This window comes from Catharus ustulatus, chromosome 6 (assembly GCF_009819885.2).
Source record: "Catharus ustulatus isolate bCatUst1 chromosome 6, bCatUst1.pri.v2, whole genome shotgun sequence".
NCBI classification, from domain to species: Eukaryota; Metazoa; Chordata; class Aves; order Passeriformes; family Turdidae; genus Catharus; species Catharus ustulatus.
Window position 1 is genome coordinate 61909670 of NC_046226.1, and position 19842 is coordinate 61929511.

Below are 19842 nucleotides of genomic sequence, written 5' to 3' on the forward strand. Positions count from 1 at the left end.
TTACCTCCGTGATGCCCAGTAATCTCTCCAGTCTTTTCAGCTGCCTTTTTTTTCATGATTCTTATGTTTTTCCCTCAATCTCTTCTGTCATGTTTTTCCCTTTTTGTTCATCTGTTGATCAAGTAACTGCATTACTTTAATTGATTTGCTGAATTGACTCATACATAAGACAGCTCCTCCAGGTAATAACCTGAAAATGTTTGCTCACATTACTGTGGCCATGCCTGAGTGCTGCAGCACCTGGAGCTCTCATTGGTTTGGGAGTGCACTGCACCATTTCTGCAAGCTATTTTTCAGTTTCCCTGATGCAAGCAGAGCTGCAGGGAATGAATGTTTATTTATACTATACATATATATAATATATTCACACACAAGTGCACATGTTGTACACATCAGATATAAATCAGGTGCAGGATTTTCTGTTTGTGTGAACTTCTCTTGCAATCAAGTCTCCTGAGGCTTCCTGAGCTGAGAAGGAGGTGTGATAGGCATTTTGAGATCCATGGCCATCCTTTTCCCCAGATGACTTTACAGGAAAAGTTTGTTGGTAGACAGAATTTAGCAAATAAGGTAGCAGTGGTTTGTGATGAAGACTGGACAGGACCTGGTAACTTCCTGCAGACCCCAAAGCTGAATCACAGTTTTCAGCAAAGGTGAAATTTTGAGTATGCCAGACATTAAATTTCTGAAACAAGGTCCGTAATAAATGAGGAAAATTAACCAGCTTTCAAATAAATTACACTTCCTAAAACTTATAATTGAACTGTAAACAGTATTTTAAACTGTAAACAGTAAATTATGGCTTAAGACCGAGCCACGATATTTTACACTGTGCCTAAATGCCAACTAAGCATGTATTGTGACACTGGAAACTCAGTTTTCATCTGGTTAGTAAAGGTAAGAGACTTTACATTGAGCTTCAAGAATAGGCTGGAACGGAAGGTAGCACAGACTTCAGACAAACAAGAAATTCTGGGAGTATCCTGTGACCTAATTATAACTGTTTCCATTCTTTTCCGTAAATATTTAGAAGATTACGTTACAAGTTCCTACAATTAAATATTGTGGGTTGTGCGTGTCTGGAAGACTTAATGCATGTGAGCCTTGTTTGGTTTTCCTAGCAGGCATTCGGGAAAGTTTCAGTTTCTTGTTGAGGAATGCTAAGCCAGCATTTTGAGCAAAGCATAAATAAAAATAGTGATGGTATTTATAGATAAACAGCACCATCTGGCAATAAGCAATCTCAGTGTCTTATTTTAAGTCATCAGAGTACAGTAATTTCACGAATACAAGCCGCACCAATTTGACCAAAATTTTGGTGGAAACCCGGAAGTGCGGCTAATATTCCGGGGCGGCTAATCTATTAACAAAATTCTAAAAGCTGCCAACACGGAAGTGAGAGCCCGCGGCAGCCCCAAGCCAAGCTGGAGCCCGGCCGGCCCCGGCTGAGGTGGGAAAGCCTGGCAGAGGCGGGGCCAGCAGTGTGGGGGGCGGGCGGCAGAGCCTGAGCCAGCAGGGCGGGGCAGGGAGGGCGGCAGAGCCTGAGCCAGCATGGCGGGGGAGCCCGGGAGAACTGGGGCTAGCAGTGCAGGGGAGCATGGCAGAAGCAGGAAGGCCGGCGGGTGGGGCTGCCTGGCAGCGGGGGAAGCCCAGCAGAATCGGGGCCAGCAGCGTGGGGGAGCCCGGCGGTGCGGGGGCCTGCAGTGCCGGCCAGGGCGAGGAAACGCGGCGGCGGTGCAGACGGGAGGGGGCGGCCGGCGAGCCTGGTGGCGGCGGCGGCAGCCCTGCCGGCGGGGCGAGCGAAAGCGGCGCTCGCGAAAGCGCCGCTCGGCTCGCGAAAGCGCCGCTCGCGAAAGCGCCGCCGCGAGCCGCCGCCGCGAGCCGCCGCCGCTCGCGAAAGCGCCGCCGCGAGCCGCCGCCGCGAGCCGCTGCCGCGAGCCGCCGCCGCGAGCCGCCGCCGCTCGCGAAAGCGCCGCCGCTCGCGAAAGCGCTGCCGCTCGCGAAAGCGCCGCAGGGCGGGCGCGGCGCTCGCGAGGCGCGGCGCAGGGCGAGCGAAAGCGGCAGCGGGGCGGGCGGCGAGCCCGGCGGCGGCAGCCCTGCCAGCCGGGCGAGCGAACGCGGCAGCGGGGCGGTGCTGACGGGAGAGGGGGGCCAGCGAGCCCGGCGGCGGCGGCGGCAGCACCACCCGGCCAGCCCCGCCGAGCCGTGGCGCTGAGCTGGGCCACCCGGCCCCGTCGGCAACCATGAGCGGGCCGAGCCTTCCTGGCCCCGCCCCGAGCCAGTAAAGCCCGCTATGCCGCGATCCTGTTACTAATTGGCCAATTTGTGAAAGCTGCGCACGGATTCTCGCGACGAACGAAAGTGCGGCTAATATTCGGGGTGCGGCTTATCTATTGACAAAGACAGCAACATTGTCGAGGCACCGGGGGTGCGGCTTATAATCCGTGCGGCTTGTATTCGTGAAACTACTGTAGCTAAGAATCACTGAGTTATTGGTGAAGACTAATGGTGGAAATCATGGAGGGCAGAATTCTGTGTCTACCATCTGATTGACTTTATGCAAGTTATTTAGGCGTATCTTCTGGTAAATTTATTCTTGGGTTAGCCAACCTAGTTCTGCACAGCACCTCTGTAAACAGTGCTCTGTCTAGACTGTTCTGATCCTAAAATTATTTATTACTTTTAAAGCACTTGAAAGAGTTTTTGAAAGCCTTCAAGTTCCTGTGATTGTGATGTAGGCTTGTGCTTAGCATGTTCCTTTGGGTTGGTTTTGGTTTATTTATTTTTCAGAAATATCAAACTGGAAATAAGATAACTCTGGAAATAAGAATGGGAAAAGCAGGGGCAACTAAGACATCCAGAACACAAAGGCACAAAGACCCAAACCTTTTTCTTCCTGATGTTATGTGGTAGAGCTCCTCAACATAAAAAAGACACACCTTTACTGTAGATGTTATTAAATGTTGTGTATATTAGGAGCAGTACAGGCTGCAGTTATAAACATATAAAAAGGTGCTGAAACACTACATAAAATATGTCTGGAATTTGTCTGGTCTGTGGCATTAATTAATGAACAAGCTATCACATCTGCTGACCCTCAGCCTTTTGGAGGAACTACAGAGACTCTATCAATGCTAAAGAATTCTGTTTTAAGGGGCATTCCAAATTATTAAATATCTAGAGGCTGTTTTTAGGAGCAAGAACCAATTTCACTAATAGGGAAGGTTGACATAACTACTTTGGAGTGTTTTATTTGCTATACTAACTTATATCTGGCAACATTTCTTTCATAATCCACTGAAATGTAGCTTAATTGTTTTAAAGACCAACATGTTTCTGTTAATATTTTCCAAATGCTGCTTTTACAAATATGTACAATATTCAACAGAAACTACTGGATGTAATTAGACCTGTTCAGATTTTGCACTCAGACTACCCCAGCAGATTGAAGATATGCACTATTAAGTGTGTGTTGGGGGAAAGGCCTTTACTTTTTTTTTTGCTCTACTTTATTGTGTGCTGTCATCACAGAAGCAGGACTGCTAGTAAAAGCTTCTCCCAGACTGACCTGGGGTAGGAGCTTTGTCAATTCCCATTTCCTGCACAGATAATAAGAGGAATGTAGAAAATTAATTTAAGATGTGCTACAATAGCATATTATGATCATGCTTACTCTAAGAAATCAAGCATCCAAGCATAATTCTTTAACATGCACAGTTGTTGAGCAAAATTGAATCAAAATTATAGACAGCTGCTCTTCTTTTCTTTTGTTTCCTCTTTCCCCTGGCATGTCCCTGGGAATAGACATTTGATTTATGTTGTGGTGAGCTTCAGGACCAGAGAGCTCCTTCTTTAGACATATATTTTAAAATTCTCTGTGTTTTTATGAAGACCACAAATTTTTTTTCATAAGAACTTGATTCATTTGAGTTCTTTTTAGGCACTGCAGCATCCTTTGACGCTTCAAGGGTGCGCTGGGATGCAGTATGGGAATGAAGGAGTGAATGTGCTCACTCCAGAATGAGAAGCAGTTCTACAAGTAGGTCTGAGCTGCTGCAACAGTGCAGCACCACTGCCAGGTGGGGAAACACAATGTACTTGATGTATGGATCCATTTGAGTCTAACTTAAACGAGGTCTATCCTTCAAGCCAGCCCCACCTATATGCAGCACAGGAATGTTTAAGGTCAGATACTTGCTTCTGTTCATAGGCCTTTGTAATTCTGTTCTTTTTAAAAGTAGAATGAAATTAGCCCTTGAGTCAAGTTTGAATTATTTTCATATTTTTGGGATATCAAAATATCTCCCAGATCTCATTAAGTAAAGCCCTAAATAAAATAATTGCAATACAGTTAGGGATTGGAAAGCCTCAGAAGGTTTGGAGGAGATTTCCTCTTTATGAGCAATTTGGATACTTAAGCAAAGGTTGTCTGGATCATAAGCTTGAGAAATTCATCTACTCTCTTCCTCTCCTTTCCAGTACTCACTGGCTTCCTGGTGGTGCCCACTGCTCTGCTTCATTGTGTTCTTTACTGCTGTCCTCTGGAGCCCTGTGCTCTGTGTCCTGCTGTCCTCAGTGTCTTGTGATCCTCTGTGACATTCCTGGGGTTTCAGCCTCCTGCCTCTCTGCTCCTTTGCTCTGAAGTTTCTTAAACCCTGGTGTGTTTTTATGTGTTTCTTAACTCAAATTCTTTTGGTTTTCTTTTTATTAAAGCACATCTTTCCCACTGATGAGTTTTCTTAAATACTATCTGTGGTGTTCTGGTATTGTTAACACAAAACATGTGAACTAAGTGGACAATCCCTGCCAAAAAGGATCACTAACCATTCCAGACATAGGGTAGAAGATGTCAGTGGCTGGTGGAGCATCAGAGAAGAGAAATATGTGAAATGTATCCACAGAGGTAGCAGGCTGTAGATTTGGGGATCAGAGCTCAGTTACCTGTCAATAACAGCTGGGGCAGCCTGGAGGCAGCAAGGGCAGAGATGTGCAGACATTGAGAGAGGAAAGATGCGGGAGGGAATTTTTTTCATGTACCATTTTCCAGCTGTATGGATGGCTACAGCTGCACTTGCTCCTGTCCTGTTCCTGTTTTATGTGGTAATCTGGTCCAGATCAGCACATTCGTGAAACATGATGTATGGCAGCAGCAAAAGTCCTAGATTTTTCCTTCCTTTCACAGCTCTTACAGATCCAGGCAAGAATCTCTACCTGACAGGAGTTTAAACTAAAACCTGCACTGATCAGTGTGTACAGTCTGAGGTAGAAATGGAGAATGACTTGGTGCAAGGAGTGTGCCAGGTCACACTGGCTGGTGAGGTGATCCTGCAGCTTCTCATTGTGAAGGACTGCTCCCCAGGGAAAAGGCACTGCAGGGGCTCTTTTCCTCCAAACGCAGTGGAAGATGGGGAGTCATGCTTCTCAAATGCTTTGTCATGTAGATAACCAGCATTCAGAGGTTAGAGAGTGTAAGTTAAAAGAGGGAGAGAGAAAAACCTGGAAAAAAGACTCCTGCAATCAAAACAACCATCGGGTTGTTGAGGTTTCAGGTTTTTCTAATCTTGTGAAAATAGCTGAACTATGTTTTAGAGACTTCCTGACTTAACGGCAGCCTGGTAATAAGGAGGTACATATAGCAACATGGCTAACATAATTGCAGTACTGATAATTCACTTTTGTGAGAGCTTCAGCTGTTTAAAGATGCAAGGTAAGCAAAACCCCAAGGAACCAGGCTCCGTGGTGCTCCTTTCTGCTCTGTTTTATTATTCGCTCTTTCTAAATGGGACACTGAGGCACAGCAGGTAAGTGCTGGTGGGAATGACATTCAGCTGGAACCCCCAGGCTGTGCCTCTCACTGATGTCACAACACTGCATATAATGAGCACATTTAGGAAACAATTTAGCCTTTACTATTTCCTGGTGGTTGTTACATTATGAAAAAAAACATTTGAATCTTCGCTGTAAAAGAGGAGCTTAACCAAAAAATGTCTTTTGTATCACCAAAGGCAAGTTTCCAGAAGTTCTTGTCAAATGTGCCTCCTCAATCCATTGTGCACTTGCCCTGCTCAGTCTTTTGTCTAGATGATTACACAGGCTGTGTCTCCTCCCTGCCCTTCCCTGTAGAAGGAGACAGATTGAGATTTTTGCCTCATGTGCACTTTATTCATTGGATTAAGGATAAAATTGAAGCTTTCCTAAAGGATTGGGGTAGCCTTAAAAATGAATGAATACTTGGGAATAAAGACCTGTGAGATAATTTATTTTTTCTAATCCTGTTTAGAAGTAACTATTGAAATAAATGGATTTACTGGTGGAGTTAAGAGGAAAATGTGAAATCTAGAAGGTCTCATTGTACATTTACCTCCTGAGTTGTTGGACTCTGAGGATCAGGTAATTAAATTAATGAGTCAGAGGAGAGATGAAAGTAGGTGGTAGGAGTTACCATCCTTTAGAAACATTAAAGTTCCAGAAGGAGTTGACATTTCCGTGTTACCAGGATGAATTTGGCTGTTGCTTTTCTTCATGTCTCTTTTCTTCATGTGATAGTGTTGCTTCTGAGGTGAATGCACTGAGGAGCAGTTGTGATTTTTTGTGTTATGAAATGATGCTCCCTCCATCACTGTGCTTTAGTCGCAGGTTAGTTTGCGTTTTTTTTAATGTATCAGTAAAATAATAAAGCCATACAGTGCTTACTTGGGAGAAGGGAGAGCTGATCACCTGCTGAAGCTGCTGTTCAAAGCAGATGGGTTTGTGTGTCCTATCCAGGGGTTCTCCCAATGCACCTGTAAAAGGAGGATGAGTCTTGTTGGGAAGCTTAACATTCCCTCCTTCCTGGCATTATGTCAAGCAGTGTCTGCATCTCTTGCAGCACAAGGTGTGAAGATAATTTGCAGCCTACTGCATAAGCATTCTTTTAATTGCAGAAAACATAGCTTCCAAAATGCCAGGTGGAGGGCGATCTGTGGGGATTCCTGTGCAGAAATGAAGAACTGAGGAGAGCAAGGATGGGCCAAGTGTCTGCCTTTCATGAGGATATTCCCTGTGTCACATCTGGTGCCAGCATAGCTGCTCTCCCTAAGTGATCAGGAAGCTTTGCAGTCAGGAGAGGGCTGAGCTGTCAGGGCTCAGGAATTACTGTGATGGTTTGATGGCATGAGAGGGATGCTGTGAAGTGTGGCTTGGTTCTGATGAGCAGAGCCTCAATTAGGTTCTTCTGAAGAGGGGCTGACACACCAAGCATGTGAGGACGTGTTCTGGTCCATCAAACATAAAATGACAAAATAATTTGTAATCTCTCATTACCAGTCCCTGTGGGTTTTCCATCTAGGCCTCCCTTGTGGCATTATTCAACAGCCAATAACTTTCTGCTATTGCCATCTATACTTAAAAATGAAGTTTTAGGAACTTTTACTTAGAGATCTATAGGAAAAAGAATTAGGTCAGATCTGAAATATTGCTACTAATGACTTAAGTAGTCTTTACTAATTACTTGTGCTTGACTGTAATTTACCATGAGTGGGTATATGTGTTTTTACCCCTCTGATTCTCTCTCCCACCCCATGGGAGGTCATGAGCTGTGTGGTGCTTGGTTGCCAGCTGGCATTAAACCATGACAGTGCAGCTCAAGTTCATTATCTACATTTCTTCCTAGATAGGAAGTGGTTTCTCACACCTTGAAAATACAGAAGGCACCTAACTCCACGCACATTTTTTTTCTTCTAAATTGTTTAGACATTGAGAGTGACTCTATTTAACTCTTATGTATGCAAAAAAAGGCACTAACAGGAGTAAAATATCCTTCTCTGATACTCCTTGACAGGACACTACCTACCCACAGGGCAGGCTTTGGCTTTCCTGCACGTATTTAAGGTTTGCTGGGATAACCAGCCCTTCACTGCCTGCTCACAGGATTCGCAGCACACCAACCTCATCTCATCTTCACTGCAATGCAGCAAACATCAGCTCACCTTCCTTGTGCTCCCACCTAAACCTGAGCCTGTGCCATGCAGCTGTTTGGCTTCTTGGTGGTGTTCTGAACACATGCTTGGCTTTCTGAACCCCCTGTGAAGGGCAGGGACTCTCAGTTTGCCTGGCCAGCCTGCAGCGCCGGCAGGAATTATGCACTGTTTCATGTTTTAAGTGCCTGAAGTCTAAATCTGTAATCCAGGTGTTCTTCCAGTCATGACTGCTCTTCTCTTCTTTTTGATTTATCCATTTTGTATGAAAATCTTTAGTATATTAAATAAGCACTTGACCATCTTTTTTTTTGGGCACATGCTGCATAATGAGGAAGGTTTCTCAAAAGTTTTCTTTGCAAGTGGATTCCCATGTGGCGCCAGTTAGTCACAGCTAATTACAGAGGCTGGTGAATGAGGAATATATGTGAGCTCAGGTTCCCCTCCTCCTCGTTCCACAGTGCTTCAGAAGAAAATAAAATAAAAATCCTGCAGACAAATCCAGGTTTTTCTGTGGTCGTAGTCTCCAAAGAGATCCAGAGAGATCACAGATGTGGTTTCATGTTTCAGGTTTAACTATGTTGTAATAACTACAGTCTTATCTGCAGGAGAAATGCAAGTGGGGAAAGAATAATTAATTGACAGTGAAAAGTTTGACCCAAACTCTATGTGTTTGTTTGTTTTAAGCAGCTGAATGTTTAGCTAAATGATATTTTAACTTCTGACTGCAGCCTTGAAGGTTACAATGATCTTGATAAGTTAAAACCTAGGAATGCTACAGGAAAGGAAACTTAGATACACATTTCAGGAAAGCTAATCCTAGTAAAGCAGAAATTCTTGTGGTTTAGTTAAAGCCAAGACACAGCCTTCAGTTTTAATTCAGCTGCATACAAACCTCCTGTGAGGTGCACCAACTGTGCTTTCCAACACAGGAAGGTTTTCAGGTACTTCAGTGGATGCAGCTGTGAGAGGTGAAGCTTTGTGGCCGAGCAGGAGGAACCCACAGCTCACATAAAATGTTTGACTAACATCTAATTTTCCTATCTTCTGTCATTGTTCATTCAGGAAGTCTGGTAGCTTGAATGAGTTCCTGTGTGTGTGTACTATGAGTATTATCCAGCAGGACTACATGGGATGTGTCTATTATCTGGTACAAAGGCACCAGTGACCTCCCTGCCCCTATATTGGCAGCGCCTGCTGTTTTTCCATACTGCCGAGTGTCAGGAATGCAGATCGTCCCTGGAACTGGCTACCATCCTCATTGGTCAAACTATTGTCCCAGGAAAACAAAATGCTTTAATTACAAAAAAAATTTAAAAATAGAGATGTAATCTCAGCAGACATTCCCATTTAAATGCATACTTGGGGCTGGAAAAATGAATAATTTAGTGGGTAGAGGAGACAGGTTACATAATGAAATTACATAGGACTTTAATGATCTCTGCTTTTAACAGGTATGGGTTTTTGCAAGGTTGGTTTGTGGTTGTTTTTTGCCCCCAGTTTTTGTTTTCTGTTTTCAGAACTGCAGTACCCTCCTGAAGACTTCAGGAGTAGCTTGAACTGTCAGAAATATGAGTAGGGCTAGGAATATCCTACCTAGAAAACAAAGTCTAAAACTGTTGCTTGAGCTCTAGGAAACACAGACATGGATGCAAACTCTTAAAATTAGTACAGTACTAAGAGCTGTAAAAAAGGTTATTGGTAAAAAAATTGAAATATTCCTGTATTTCATCAGAGCAATTGTTCTGTGTACTTATTTGATAGGGAAGTGCTTTATTATGATGTACCTGTATCAAAATTATATGTTATGTGTTGAAAAAGCTGTATGTTAAAAAAGTACTCTAGAAAATGCACTTGTCATTGCTACATGCTTGGGTTGGTGGAAAAACCAGTGTCTTGGAACAACTCTGTGCTATGCTGCAGAACACTGAGAGTATCAGTTTTCCTTAAGAAATACTAAATGAATTTTAAATTATATAGGGAAAGAGTTCTTATTTATGAACATTCCTAAACTTTGATAAAAAGCTTGAGATTTAGACTTTGTTATTTTAGTCTTTTTTCCTTTCTCTCTAGTGAGTAAATGCCCCCAGGGCTGAATGGTCTTGAAGTACAAAAATAACATCAGACATTAGTCTAAATTCAAATATATATTTTAACATATGTATGTATTTGAATCAGTGTATGTTAGAGGCATCCCTTTAGGCATCCCTTTCAAAAAGGCTGTCTGCAGGTAATCTCTGAAGCATAGAAATTGTTTTAATTAATAAAAAAATTGGGGAAGAGTTTTTTATTTTACACTGATGCAGTTTGTCTTATTTCCTCCACAGGACACCATGGTTTAATGGATGGGGCTTTAATCTACCCAGAGGTCAGTCTTTGCTAGACAAGTGGAACCTTATTCCTGAGGGAATTGATATACTAATGACACATGGACCTCCCCTTGGTAAGTGAAACAAAAGTTCTGTGTGATATTTTGCATGAGAACTAAAAACTATGGATTTAAAACCTTTCTGAAAGAAGTGGAAAATTATGATTAGGCTTAGCTGATCTGTTGAGTTTCCATAAAAAAACCTTGATTTTTTATTAAATTCAGGCTAGGGAAGATCAAATATCTGACTCCATAACCATTATAGTTTGACAATTTTTTAAAGAACAGTATTCATCTGACAGCCAGATTCCAATCCCATATGACTTTTTAGAGATTGACTGAAACTTTTGAAACCTTTTCTCACTACAGTGTCATGTTATTTTAAGGTTTGAGAGTGGCAGTCAAGAGTCTGGAACTATGTAGTTGTGTATTCTCCTTGATAATGTCCTTGTAAACTTAGAATATGTAAGAATAATTTTAAAAGTATTAATTGGCTTATAAAAATTTTGTGAAGGAATAAAATTATATTCTTAGATAATTGTTCCTACCTTGATCTAATGACAGATGAGCACCAGTGTCTGAATGCATAATTTGTTTCTTCATTAGGCAGCTAAAGTTTCTCATTTAGTTGAATTTTGCTTGTCTTGTCAGTATGAGTCATTTGCCAATCTCTGTTTTAACTCTTAATATCTAAACTAAATTCTGGTAGTCTCAGAAGGACACCAGGACACTCATTCAGCAGAGGCAGGACTACTCAGTTTTGGCACATCTGAAGTCATTGAAGCCCACACTAAAACCATGTGGAAAGTCCTGCAATCCTTTTTCTCCATCCTATGCCCCACAAGGCAGCACCATCTATTATTATTTGCTGCTTTTCTTTAAGACAATGTGGCTGGGACTGTATTTTAAGTATCTCAGTTGGGTTTACAACAGCTGAGCCTTTTATAAATATGACTTACCAGGATGAGAAAGGGTGGCAGTCTCTTCGTTGCCCTTACTGTGAGAAGAGTGATTTTGTCAGGGTTTTAGTAAGATTTTGCAATCCAAGGGGTCAGATCACATAATCACAGGAAGTGACCGAATCACAGTCACTCACTACATTATGGTAGTGAATATGTAAAATCTTCTTAGAATTGCATGGTGCCCTTATAAACCAGAATTTTGAGTGCTTCCAGGCTAGCTCAGTGTTCTTTTAGAGCTTCTTGGTGACCATGGGAGTCAGGAATTAATGCATGCTTATGTATTTTACCACAATTAAGTTAAGAGTCAGCAATCTAAGCCAAACTAAGGAAAAAAAAAAAACAAAGTCCAGAAAGTTTTTAACCAATGTACTTACTGCTCCTTTTATATTCTGGTTCGTTTTTTCGCAGTACTTAGAGAATGTTGTAAGATGATCAGCAAATTGCCTTTAACCTTCCTGGAGCTCCCAGTGTGCTGCTGTGTTAAGGCAGTGACACAGCATCCGCTGACAGCAGAGCCACTGGGTATTGCAAACCAGGGCTCTGAACTGCACTCTCTTAATCACTTAATTTTCCCAAAGAAGCAAAAAAAACCCTTGCCAGTGTGTTTATAATGTTTCATGGGTGCTGTTTTAAATGGGTTGTTCATCCATCTGCTCTGAATTGGGTTCATACAGAAGGACTGTGAGGCTGCAGACACTAATGAGTACTGTAATTGAATAAGTGTGCTTAAATTTTGTGTTTTAAGGAGATAATTAAGTTCAATTTCAAAAGATTAGCACTGTATCTTAACTATAGACCCAGATTAGGTGTCAGTACTGCACCTAAAATGAGGGGCTCTAGGTCTCAGTCTGCATGATAATATTGAAAAAATACTGCTTTTAAATAAGTGTTTACTTATTAATATTAAAGGACGTAACTGGACCCTTTGATCACTAAAATTTATCCAAGTTCATGTCCCAGTATGCTTTTACTAACTGGGATTAACTTGGCACAGGCTGTCATTATTAAAGTCAGTAGAATGGTGCTACAGCTGGATGTGGCTCCCAATTTCCCTTTTATTGCTTCTTGCCCTGCTGATCCTTTTCCTTCAGGCAGCAGGCTCTTGTAGGCACTCAGGTTTTGTACATTTTTCTGTATTATCCCTAAGACCAAGTGGCAATGTGGTCAGCACTGGCTTGTTGGAAGCTGTTTTGCAATTTTTGGATTGCTTGAGGCTGGTGATGAGGGCTCAGAAGTAACCTGATGCTTGCAGACACAGTTCTCTGGAAGTTGTGAGAGTCTGTATTTTAAATCTTTGAGGTGGCAGCTGTACTGGGTCGTAGCTGAGCTCGTCTTCCTGAGCTGTTTCATTTCTGGAGGATCCACATAGCTGACTTGGGAAGCTGACTGCTGTAAGAGCCAGGGAAAGGGAAGAAAAATCTGCAGCAGTGCCAGGAATAAATGTCCCGGGGTTTCAAGGTGGAAGATGAGTTTAAACCTATAGTTAAAAAAACCAAATCACATCCAGAAAAATATTAATGTAGATGGAAGGAGGAAATCTTAAGGAAGACAAAGTGACTATGAAACATTTCTTAAAAGCTATTGTGTGCTTTAATGGAGAGGTTATGACTAGAGATAATGTAATAAACCCTGTGTGAATTATGACTTCCTGAAAGACTGCATGAAACCTTACCTGAATAGGGAAAATTAACAGTATTGATTGCATTTTGCCTTCAGGTTTTCGAGACTGGGTTCCCAAGGAGCTGCAGAGAGTGGGTTGTGTGGAGCTGCTGAATACAGTGCAGAGGCGAGTAAGGCCCAAACTCCATGTCTTTGGTGGGATTCATGAAGGTAAGGAGCAGTGCCATTCCCTGCTTCATCTCAGATTTCAAGAAGCACATTTTGATGTTGTGTTGCAGTGGATAATGGCGTATTGGATTAAAGCAGGGAAGGGAGTTCAGGGAAGTGATTGCATGCGTGGCACTTTGTAAAATTATTCCAGAATTAAAGCAGACTGTTTCAGGAATGTGTGCTACATTTAGTCACCTACGTCTTTCACTGTGCAAAGGTTGTTCTGTACAGGTTATTTGAAAGCAATTCAAATTTTGACAAACTTGGTTAGAGAAACAGATGAGATTCCCCACACTTGCAAGCCAAAATGAAAATTATCCCCATTACTCCAAGTACAGGAGCTAAGAAAGATGCTAGAGAAAAAAAAAGAAAATGTGAAGACAACTTGCTGCCTCTGCTCACCTCCCTCAGGGTATAAGGAGAAGCAGAAAGGAGGGCATCTCGAGTCAGGCATCAGGAGGAGCCAGAACTCACTGTGCACATATTTCTGAAAGCATCCTGTGATGCAGTCTGTGCTCTCTGTGTTACCCTCCAGGAGTTTCATGTTTTAGAATAGATTTTCTCTCTCTGTCAGTGCCAGGACAGGCAGAGTGTGAAGCTTCAGAAACAATGAGCTCAGTCTGTGGCAGTGGAAGAGACTGAGAGATTAAATACATTCTGGAGATACTTAAATATTTAATACGATTTTGTAGCTTTCATGTGGCTGAGAGACAAACACTAGGAGTTCTGCCTGAGAGAGAGTGTAAGACTTCATGACCCTAGAACTCAAAATTACACATTAAATGTTTTATATTCTCCCCCCTGGAGGCTTCTCCATTGTCTCTAACTAGGTTCTCCATAGGCCTAAAGATTTCAAGGACTTCATGAAAGAAAAAATAAAAAAAGGACAACTTTCTCTGCTAGTGGTGTTGGTTTTTCTTGAAGCCCTTGTGACTTCATACAATGATTTCCATGCTTGGCATCTGTAAATAAAGAGTTTATACTGGGAGTACTGTCATGACCTTCTGCACAGAGGCATAAATAACAGTCCTTTAAGGCACCCAGGAAAAACTGTGTATTTTGTACAAATATTAGTCCTTGCATATAAAAATCTTCCAACTAAAATATGTAAATTGTCTACAGCCTTTGTAGGCACATTGTGTGGTGAAACTTATGGTTGTAATAGTGCTGAGGGTATGAGAGGAAGGTGTGTCTGAATGTACAAAACCATCATTATGAGGAAGCACCAAGGAACCATGCGTACCACCTTACATTTAAATCTCCAGGGAAAGGTGGCAGCACACATTAAAAGTGAACATTCAAATAAATTCTTGTAAGAATATCAACAAAATACTAAAATAATTTCTATATACTTATACAGAAGACATAAGAATGGCTTTTTTCAGTACAGAAAGAAATAAAGTGTTAAGAGCATTATCTTATGGCTCAATTAATTTTTATCCAACTCCAGCTGACTTGAACATGCACCACATTCTCATGAACCAATGGAAGCTATACACACATTTTGGTGATGCGGTTTTTTCCCCTGGCTGATAAACAAAATAACCACAAATAAGGTTTTTCCCACCATGAAATAATCTAAATCAAAATTGCCAGTCTAAATAAATAAAGTAATAGAGGCGGACAGTACAGCAATTCTGAAGTGATTATTCTTTCTGATAGGCACTGTGGGTAGCTGTATTTATCTTAGCTTTCAGACAGCAGTGATCTGTATTGTGTCATAATGGTTAGAAAGAAAAACATTTTTTCTCTGAGGGTTTGCAGTGGGAAGCTTTCTTCCTCCATGAAACTCTGGGTTTTTTTTCAATTATTTCTTTTTAAGGACATTTGGGCCAAATACTTTCTAGATGTTTTCAAGCTTCTTTGCTAGGTTTTTTTGGATGTCAGCCTAAAACACACACACTTTCATAAAATTATTTAAAAATATATATATAAACTAAATAATGGAGTCATAGAATGGTTTGGATTGGAAGGGACTTTGAGGATCATCTCGTTCCAAACCCTCTAGCACACGCAGGGATGTTTTCCACTAGACCATGTTGGTCTGAGTCCTGTTTAGCCTGGTTTTGAACACTTCATGGATGGGACACGCACAGCTTCCTTGGCCAGCCTAAGTATATTCATGTGTGCATTTTTAATCTGCTGATGAGTTCCTGAGGTCTCAGAAGCCAGTGTGAACACCAGCTCAGCAGTGCTGGGATGAGGAACTGAGTGATAAGGGCTAGCACAGGACAGATGACAGAGGTCAGGTCATTTGTGGGAGAGGGGGTATTTAGGCTAAACCAAAGTTACAGTAATTTCACGACCATAAGGCGCACCGGACTATAAGGTGCGCCCCCCGTGAGCTGGCACATTTCGCAACTTTGTAGATCATATAAGATGCACTGGACTATAAGGCACACTTTTTTTTTGCAGTGAGGATCTGCCCCAGCTTCCCCCGCGTGGTTGCTGGCCGAGGCCCTGCCTCAACCTGGCAGCCGTGGGCCCCCGGGCCTGCCTGTACCCAGCAGGAGGGGCGGTGCAGGCCCCCGGGCCCGCCTGTACTCGGCGGGGCCAGGGCATGCCCACTGCCCCTCCGTGCCACATCCACAGGGCTGGGGTATGCCTGTGGGGGGGCCGCCCCACCTGCATGGGGTCGGGGAATGCCTGCCAGGGCTCCTCCCCGCCTCCACGGGGCCGGGGCATGTTTGCGGGGGGGCCACTCTGCCTACACGGGGCCGAGGTGTGCCTACCGGGGTGCTGCTCCACCTGCATGGGGCCAGGGCATGCCTGCCGGGGCTCCTCCCTGCCTGCACGGGGTTGGGGCATGCCTGTGGGGGAGCCGCCCAACCTCCACGGGGCCGGGTGTGCCTGCCGGGGCTCTGCCCCGCCTCCCCGGGGCCGGGGCTGGGGCATGGCTGCCCGGGCTCCACCCCGCCTGCACCTGGTAGCCATAGCCCTGCTGGCTTCCCCCACAGATCGCAGCTCTCACTTCCAGGTTTGAAAATTTCCGAACTTTGTCCATCATACAAGGCGCACCAGACTATAAGGCACACTTCCGGGTTTGGGGGAAAATTTTAGTCAAAAGGGTGCGCCTTATAGTTGTGAAATTACTGTACTTCTAAGTCTTTTGCTTCTGAATGGTCTTTTTCTTCTGACAGACATGACAGGCATGCAAAATACAGATCACTAATTAAGCAATTAGAAAAAGAACGAGTTTCTGCCCCACCCAATTGCAACAGAGGATTTTCCAGGGGCAAAAAATTGTACATAAATCAAAAGTACACTGATTTTTGTCCTGGTTTGGACAAGGTGGACAGGTGTCTGCTAAGAAAGGCAGGAGCATCTCTTTGAAATGGAGAATGTAAACTCCCTCCAAATTATTATAATTTTGAAATTAAGGGGTTCTCAGGCAAAGATGTGGGAATTAGCAATAACAGTTCTTTACTAGGAAAATTAAAATAGAAATACGGTACTACAAAGAAACAAACCCTAAACCCTGACAAAGTTAGAGTACAACCTGTTGTGTTGGCAGCAGTCCCATTAAATGGTGACTGCAGTCCTTCTGCAGTGACAGATGTGGTTCACTTGATGCAGTGCTCCTGTAGAAGGTGCAGTTTTCCTCCAAAGGTCCAGTACTGATGGAGAAAGGTCTGCTTTTCCTCTGGAATCCAGTGGAAAAAGTCTGCTTTGGTGTTCCAAATCTCAGATTTTTATCTAGGTAGGAAATTCTTGGCTCCTTCCCTGGGTGAAGCATCTCCCAATGGGATGATGTAATTTTATCAGTCATGCAGTGGGACTCAATGGCCCATTAACAGAAGATTTCTTGTGGAGGAAGGGTTAGTTGTGGAAAAGATAAAGAACACTGCCCCACCTGGTTTTAATGGATGGGCCATTAGCAGATAGTATGTCCCATGGAGATAAGGATCACTGCCCCACCTGGTTTTAACAGATGGTGATAGAATACATACTTTTGGGCACATCCTGTATTGCAACCCAAGACATCTTTTTTCAGTTGAGCCTTTGTGGCAGGGATACCAGAAGGGGCTGGTGTGATTTTGAAGGGGTTGGTTTGGTTTTATTGCACAGCAGGGATTCCCCAGCAGTGCTGGGTGCTCTGTGTGTCCCTGGCAGTGAATGTCCCCATTGTCCCCACAGGCTATGGCATCATGACCGATGGCTACACCACCTACATCAACGCCTCCACGTGTACAGTCAGCTTCCAGCCCACCAACCCTCCCATCATCTTTGACCTTCCAACCCCTCAAGGATCCTGAAGCACTACTGGGGAAGGTCTATAAACTGCCATTTTCTAATTGCAAAACTTACATTCAGTTACGTGTTTATTTCAAAATGGGGGCTGGGGGGGCATTTTGGGGGAGCGGGGGTTTATGTTTTGGGGTGGAGTTTGGGGCTTTTTGTTCTTTTTATTTGTAAATTGCTGGTGCAAAAGAAACAAGAAGAAAAGTTAGAGGTTGTGCTTTTTGGAAATGCAGCGTTCATTTCAAATTGATAAAACATTGTGAATTTGTAAAATGAATTTTGTTTTTCAATAAATTTGCCATTGTAAATTGTTATAGTATTCTCAAAAGGACAGCCAAGCTTTCTTTTAATAAGTGAGAGACCTTATTTTAATATTATATTATAAGCTAAAAAATAGGCAGCATTTAAATACACCCAAATTTGCACAACTTATGTTATTGTCAGGGTTTCTTTAAGTGTCTTCTTTTTCCCTAGGTTTAAATGTTAACTTTTTATCTCCATTTATATAATTTTTCTTAGTAGCACAAACAATGTTTTGGGGTCCATTTACCTCTTGACATGTACATGTACTTAAACTTGTTTCTGTTCATGGTAGAATGCAGCAAGGGGAGAGCCGACTTCTCAGTTGTTTGTCTCTACCTGCTTTATAAAGACTGATCTAGATAGCCACAGCCTGTATGTGATATCTACCTTCTGTTGTTTCTTTTTTAAATTATTTTAGCTTTAAAAGACTGAGGGTGAAAGCTGCAAAGAGCAGGTATTTCATGCAGTAAAAAAAAAAAAAATTGTAAATGCGGACTCCTTTTAAATATGAATTTATATATATATGTATTTTTTGTGCATTATAACTAAGCTAGGATTTAATATTGCCAGTATAGCATCTGCAAAATTATGCTGTACAGCACATCTAAATTATGAAGGATGTGACACATTTTTCCAAGTGCTCAAGGCCTTCAAGAGCCCGAGTTAAATCTTTGTTGTAGTTCAGGCATGTATAGAGTCAAATGGATACAATCAAGCCTAAATAAAATAAGGCTTAGTTGTCCTTTATATTTAAATATTCTTCTTGTCTTTTTTATTTCCTTTTTCTTATTTTGCACTGTGTGTAAATGCAATCTCACTAGCACAAAATATTGTTGAAGATAGTTATTTCTGTTCCACCACTGTAAATGCTATTGAGCTTTGTTCTGTTTTATGTTACCTTGTTAATGGAATTTAGAAAAGCAGTTGTTTCTTTAAATTTATTGTGATATTATATCTAGCGGCCTTTATATGCAAATAAAATTGCAAGATTTTTAAATATGTGGCTCAAGGCAATTTTGTGTTTTTTTGTGGCATGAATTTCTGGGAGTGATGATAAGGGTAAATAAAAAGTTTTCTATTTCTCAATAAATTTATATTGGGGACCATTCAGCAGATGTCAGTTGGGTCAAAAGAGCACTCAGAGTTTCCCTTCTGTTTCTGTGCCATCCATCTCTCCATTCCTTAGACAGAAGGGATTTTGTCTTTAGGTGCTGATCAAGTTTGTGCTGTTCATCCTTGTAGGACACTATTCCAAATGACAGGAGGAAGAATTGATCAGGCAGAAACTTTTTTTTTTCAGTTGGTCGTTAGCACTGAGCTGCAGATGTCTTATGCTCATCCACTCTGGGTTAAAAAAATGAATAGTCAATAGGTGAAATACATCACTTTTAATGTGGATCTCTTGTCAGTTTTGTGGCTACAGCAGGATCCACCACTGGCAGGGGAATCACAGGGCAGCGTGGTTCTGTGTATGCCAATGGAATGGCAAACACTGCAGGACCTGCTGGTGTTACTGTATGTTGTTATACAGATGATAACAGAGTCTTGTTCCAAAACAGGAGTTATGGCTGTAAAAATGTGGTCTCAAACATGAGAAAATAAGGCACAGTTTTCATGAGTCTGCTTCAGCAATACCAGGAGAGAAACAGAGTATCCCCATTTATCTTAACAGGATGCTAATTTTTGACATTATTTTTGATACAAAGATTAAAGACAAAACAAATCCAAGGCTCTCACAGCAGAGTACAGCTTAGAGGGCTGTGTATTTTGATGCAATGTGCATGACACATATCTGTGGAGTTGGTCAAAGTCTTCAGATTTATAAGGCTGCCATACCAAAGTTTTTTGGGGAGAACCTGCTGTATTTCTAAATTCTAGTTCTTGTTCTGTATGTGGAATTTTTTGTCAGGTTTCCTTATGAAATAAATAGACACCTTCATTCCTTAATGATATCTGCTCACTTTGCTTGCAGTGCTGGTTATTTTATCAATTGAGCCAAAGGAAGAAAAGTTACCAAATATTAGTTCTTACTTTTGGATGTAAATGCAGGATCTGTCTTGTGGGCTTTTTTCAACTATCAGTGAGAAGATGAGGAAATTGGTTTTGACAACCACAGCTGTCTACTGGCAAAGAACTTTTGAGATGGCTGTCCTCGGAGAAGAGCAATTCTTGGAGCACACAG

The 19842-nt window shown here is 42.3% G+C and overlaps 1 protein-coding gene across 5 annotated transcripts in view; it reads left to right on the forward strand.

The window, feature by feature from the left end:
- MPPED2 (metallophosphoesterase domain containing 2) overlaps positions 1–18657 on the forward strand; it is a 106254-nt gene extending 87597 nt beyond the window's left edge. For all 5 annotated transcript variants that reach the window (XM_033063290.2, XM_033063293.2, XM_033063291.2 and 2 more), the window contains 3 exons: positions 10283–10398; positions 13002–13115; positions 17253–18657. In XM_033063290.2, coding sequence (XP_032919181.1) covers positions 10283–10398; positions 13002–13115; positions 17253–17371 — 349 coding nt within the window. In that variant the 3' untranslated portion in view covers positions 17372–18657. The remainder of the gene's footprint in view (positions 1–10282; positions 10399–13001; positions 13116–17252) is intronic.
- The last annotated feature ends 1185 nt before the right edge of the window (positions 18658–19842 follow it).